This window comes from Thamnophis elegans, chromosome 7 (assembly GCF_009769535.1).
Source record: "Thamnophis elegans isolate rThaEle1 chromosome 7, rThaEle1.pri, whole genome shotgun sequence".
NCBI lineage: Eukaryota > Metazoa > Chordata > Lepidosauria > Squamata > Colubridae > Thamnophis > Thamnophis elegans.
In genome coordinates this window covers 40,997,868-41,003,867 of record NC_045547.1, presented here as the reverse complement: position 1 = coordinate 41,003,867, position 6,000 = coordinate 40,997,868, and the positions used below count along the sequence as shown (strand labels likewise).

The 6,000-nt window shown below is 35.6% G+C and overlaps 1 protein-coding gene across 1 annotated transcript in view; it reads right to left on the bottom strand.

Moving 5' to 3' along the window:
- Nucleotides 1-2,009: 2,009 nt before the first annotated feature.
- RASSF9 (Ras association domain family member 9) overlaps nt 2,010-6,000 on the bottom strand; it is a 31,298-nt gene continuing 27,307 nt past the window's right edge. Inside the window, 5 exon segments of the mRNA XM_032222008.1 lie at nt 2,010-3,011; nt 3,014-3,393; nt 3,395-3,782; nt 3,785-4,005; nt 4,007-4,135. Coding sequence (XP_032077899.1) covers nt 2,881-3,011; nt 3,014-3,393; nt 3,395-3,782; nt 3,785-4,005; nt 4,007-4,135 — 1,249 coding nt within the window. The 3' untranslated portion in view covers nt 2,010-2,880.

The window sequence follows — 6,000 nt, the reverse complement described above, 5'->3', positions numbered from 1 at the left end:
TGTAAGGCACAATTTTTCCCTTTGAAATATTAAAACCAAAGTACAACATTTTGAAACTATAATGTTGTGAAAGGGATGCTGGGTCAGAGCTTCTTTAAAACAACCATAATGTAGTGCAAAATGAATCTACAGGGAAGTCAATGGTTACAAGGTCCACTGACATGAAAATACAGTTACATCAGGAGTAAACCTTGAATATATTTCACAGTACTTAATTTAAAATAATATATAAAGGATTGGGCTAGGTCTTTTGTTTATCTTAATGGACTGTGGTTATAACTGAAGCCACTTTATGCAGAAGTAAGGAAAGAAACTTGAATCACACATTTCCTACACAATATCTTCCTCAACCTTTAGATTTTTGATATCTATTAGTTATGCTGAATCTTATGCTTGTCCCACTTCCACTTTGAAAAAAACCTAGATGCAATAGTGGCAAAGGACACACACACACAGACACAAACACAGCCATCATACTCCACTATTGCTATTCCAGGAAAATTCAAAGCAAATATAATGGTTACTGATTTCAAATAAGGTACTGTAAGGTAGGTAGGTCTTGGTTTACTTGATTACTTTTCACCCCAACATTTATAATTTAATAAAAAAGGAACATATGAATAGCCATATGGGCTATAGAATGTAATGCAACTACTTATTTTGTAAAAAAAATTCATAAGAAAAGGAAATTTGATAAATATTGCATGGTTAGACTTTAACTCAACTATGGACTATCCAAGAAAATAATTAATACACGAATAGGAGCTGTGGAGCAATGGTGGGTTTCCAAATTTTTTACTATCAGTTCACTTGCGCATGCGTGCGATGCTTCTGTGCATGGTACAGAAGAGTCTGGGCTGGTGGGCAGAGTCTCCCACTGCTGCTACTACCAGTTCACCCGATCCAGGATGAACCAGGAGCAACCCACCTCTGCCATGGCGGTACACCTACACTTCAGTCAATCCTACAGCTTTAGAAGGGGTGTGTACAGGAATAAATCCTAAATGCTTGCATCCCATAAATTAGTAAACCTTGAATATACAATAAACAGAGACTTTTTGTCCACAGACACTTGAATATACACATTGAAGTGATGAATGGAAGGCAAAAGGTAAAACTTAATTGAGTCTGAAGGGAATACTGAAGCCCATTCAACATAAATTTAATTCTGATTCATAACATAATGGCATTTAAAAGAATTAAGCAAACTGTTTTGCAACATTGTCAAAGATATGAATAATTATAATTATCTTTTTATATCACATTATATATATTTTCAACATTTGAAAATTACAGTTTGTGTGTATGTATACATATGGTATCCTCGACTTATGCTCACAATTGGGACCAGAATTTTATTGCTAAGCAAGGCAGTTCTTAAGTGAATCATGCCCAATTTTACTATTTTTCTGCAATGATTGTTAAGCAAATCACTGCAATTGTTAATTGAATCATGCAGTCATTAAGTGAATCTGTTTCCCCTATTGGCTTTGCTTGTTAGAAGCCAGCTGGGATGGTCACAAATAGTGCCAACACCTCAATTTTGACCACGTGACTATGGGGGGTGCTGAGGGTTCATAAGTGCGAGGACCAGTCATAAGTCACTTTTTTCTGTGCCATTTTAACTTTGATCACTTAATGAATGGCTGTAAGTCAGGGACTATCTGTATATATTTATCATATTAATAAATTATTATAAAACTATGATAACATAACCGCTAATATCTATGTTTCCAGTAGGAACAAGATCCAGGTACAGAACTCAAAAATATTCCCATTCAGCATAATACCAAATGATTCAGCCATGTGTATATATCACATATTGTATATATTTATTTTAGGGGAAATTTCTTCATAATGTCCAGAGGTTAATAGGGGTGGGAATCCAAAGAAGATAATTTTCGCAGTCATTAAAAATAACAATAGGGTAGATGATGTTTGCAAAAACTAAAACATCAAGTCAGAATGAAAAAAAACATAGAAATAATGCTTTCATTGTCTATTCTAGAAAGTGGCCTTTTATTGATGGCCTTTCTCACTGTAACTCTATATTAGTCCAAGGTAAATAGCATTCATATGCTGTAATCTGGGCATATCCATAGGCCTCATCTATAATACATCGAGCACTGTCCTCACTTGTTCTTGCTTAACTAGCATATGCTGCTTAAAGAGTTATCAGATTCATATTTATATTATGGCACTGTAAAATTTATTTACTTCATTATCTTACATTTATATTTAGGAAAACAACTGATCTTTTAAATCTGCACCTTATTTAGAGATATGCAACATGATAAATGAACTATTGAAAATTTGATAAAACATTGCTTATATGCAACTGTAGAACTTGGACTGGAATAGCAATTTGTAAACTTTGTTTTATGATTTAATAAAAGGCAGCACAAGAAATCTGCTGTACTAATGCTGTACATTTTCCACAAATATCACAGACATTCAAAGATTAGACTTTCCATCGCAAAATACCCACATTATTTGCATTGAATTGGCAGTGAATCAGTATAAAAACAAAAGACAATATTCTCCATAGAATTCTATGGACTGATAATACATACAAAGGAGAACTTGTATTGGTATATGGACTTATACCTATGTCTATCTCACCCAAGTCTGGTTAGTCTGTATCTACATGATTAACAGTTGAATTTGCTACATTATTTGAAAAAAGGGAATATAATTTTACTGTATATTCCTTTCTGTTTATAAGATTTGGCTCCATGATTTGCCTGATTTATTTCTATGATAAATATTCAGGGAAACGTATCCCATTAGAACTTGATTCAAATTTAAAAGGTGCCACATTTCCTATTTGATTTTTAAAGGGTGAAAATATTACATTTGCCTCAGTTCAAATAAGTGTTTTCAATTATGTGGACAAAGCAATGTATCTCCTACAGCTGTCTCTGAGTCTTGGCTGTGAGTAGAACTGATTCCAGTGTCAGAGTCTGTATCATTTAGGTCCAAATTTGTCATTTTTGAAGAAAGTCTGTTCCTGGAAAGTTTTTTGTACAGGTTCCAGTTTCATTGTCCTTCATTTCCTCTTCACTGGTTGGATACCTGAATACATTTTTATCTTTAGCATGCAAACCACTAAGCTCTTCTACAAGTAGTTCATATTCTTTTTCCTTCCTTTGAAGCATCAAGTCCCGATATTTTAGTTCCTGCTCTATGCAATTCAACTGAGAATGAATCCTCAGAGCATCTTTCATACTTCTCTCCAGCTCATTCTTAACACTTTCTAGATCAGTGTTTTCCCCTTCACCTTTAGGTGCTTCTTCTGTGCGTATGTCTCCATTTTTTTCACTTTCCTTAACCTCTTGTTCAATTTCAGCAGAGAGCTTTTCAATCATCAACTTGTGGTGCCTTAGTCCTTCCCACTTGTAAAATCCCATCATATTTGTTTGAACTTTCCGGCTGATGGTGGTGAGGCATTTCCACTAGCTGTTCAGAACTGCTACAAGAAGACATTAAATAAGACTCTTGGACATAATTTTCCCCATCACTTTCAAGCTGGAATTTGGCTTCACACTCTTCAATTTCCATATCTAGTTCCTTCATTCTATTAATCTGTTGGTGAATAGTATGGTCTTGAGAAAGGATGAGATGGATTAGTGTCTCTATATTGTCCCTCTCCTGCAGAACTCCTTCCTGTTTAAGTTTGGCCAGTTTCTTAAAGGTTTTTCTAAGAATTTTCTTTTGTTTGTCCACTGACAACATCTTCATATAATTTGCTGGACTCAGATCCAAGTGCATTTCTAGGTTGGAACTATCTTGGCTTCAGATGTCCTCCACAAAGGCAAGGGAAGGAAAGCATCTGCCTTGACCAAGACAAAGTGCAAATTAGGTTGCTCTTCTCCCCACGCTTTCCAGAGTCTGAGCATTTTTGTGAGAGGTGGAAGAACCCGCTCAGAACCTCTCCATTTTTCTATAATGCAATAATCTTTACATTCTCCAAAGAGAAATCTCTTCTCTGCCAATGTTGTTTGATTCTTCCAGCAAAGCTTCAATTACTTCCATGCAAGTTGTATGTTTAGTCAGTCCACTGACAATCTTCTCTTCCTGGCAAACCCAGACTATGATTTCTTGTTCACTGGATTCCATTTCTTTCACAGACGATCTGAATTTAAAGAAACAAAAACATTTTATAAGCCAAATTGTAGCTTTGGGTAAACTCTAGATTATATAAAATATGGTCATCATGCATTGAAACTATCATGTAAATATTTGCACACAAACACATACACTCACACATTCACTCATAGACAAATCTTTGAGAAGTGTTTCACAAATGCAAAATGTGTTTGTGTGTTGCTCCTTTGCCTTTGTTTTTCCTTTAAACAATATTTTTGTTCTGTTCTGTTCAATGATAAAATATGCCAGGGGGACATGGTGGCTCACATTGTAAGACTCTGGGCTTGTGCATCGCTGAGGTCAGTGGCTTGATTCCCGTGAGCAAATAAACCACGTAGGGACAAGAAAGGCACTTCCCCGATTACCTACTGACATTCAGGCATAACTTGGTTATGGTTAACAACAGGTACATTAAAGAAAGAAACAGAGTCACTAATCCTGGCTGCTCAAGAACAAGCTATCTGCACAAATGCCATTAAGACCAAAATCGAAAAATCCTCTGATAATGCCAAATGCAGACTTTGCAAAGAAGCTGATGAAACTGTTGATCACATACTCAGCTGCTGTAAAAAATCATGCAGACTGATTATAAATTGCGGCACAATTCAGTAGCACAAATGATCCATTGGAATTTGTGCAAAAATTATAATATTAAAACAGCAACAAACTGGTGGGAACATCAGCCTGAAAAAGTCACCGAAAATCAGATGGTCAAGATCTTGTGGGATTTCCGTATACAAACGGACAAAATACTGGTGCATAATACACCAGACATCACACTGGTTGAGAAAAATAAGGTCACAGTCATAGACATCGCAATACCAGGTGATAGCAGGGTCGCCGAGAAGGAACATGAAAAAATTGCAAAATACCAGGACTTAAAAATTGAAATTCAACGACTATGGCACAAACCAGCAGTGGTAATTCCAGTGGTAATTGGCACACTGGGTGCTATTCCAAAGCACTGGAATTACATTTAAAACAGTTAAAAATTGACAAAATCACCATCAGTCAAATGCAAAAAGCCGCACTGCACGCATATTATGAAAATACGTTACGACGTCCTAGGCCCCTGGGTGGGGCCCGACTAGTAACCAATGCCAAATCCGGCGAAACAACTGGCCGCTGTGATACAATTGTATAATAATAATGTAAAATATGCCTCCTGCAAACCTTCAAAACCATGGATAGGCATTGGAATCTTAAATAACTTGGAAGATTATGTAGAAAAGGTGGTCAAAAATCTCAGGAGCAAATTAATTTATCTACATTTTTTAATATAGATAAAAACTGTGATAAAAGCTATGCATGCTCAATCTTTAATCATATGCCTTATACATTACAATAATTCTCATGGAACTTAGAGAGATATGTTTTTGCATATACTTGTACAGGACAGTATTGCAAGTTTAATTTCATTTCACTAAAGCTTACAAATACTGAATAGTACCCTGTACCAATTACACAGAATATAACACAGAGCAGCTTAAGGAATTGATTATGATTATTGGAGTTGGCCTGAATAAACCCAGGTTTAAGTCTCTGCAGAATTCACCAAGTGACTTTTCCCTCCCTCCCCCTCAACCCATTTCACCATATTTTGGAAGAAAATGAGATGCTGGAAGAGCACCAACATGTAAACTGCCCTGAGCTGATTGAAAAAATACAATATATAAATGAAATAAATCAATCAATCAACGAATGAATTGGTGAATCAGTAAATCAATGAAGCAAGCAAGCAAGGAAATAAATATGGGCAGTTTCCCATTGGGTGAAGTGTAAATACTTTACATAAATTTATCAGAAGGAGAAAATGCAATGAATCTTTACTTTTGAGTTACATTTCATTTG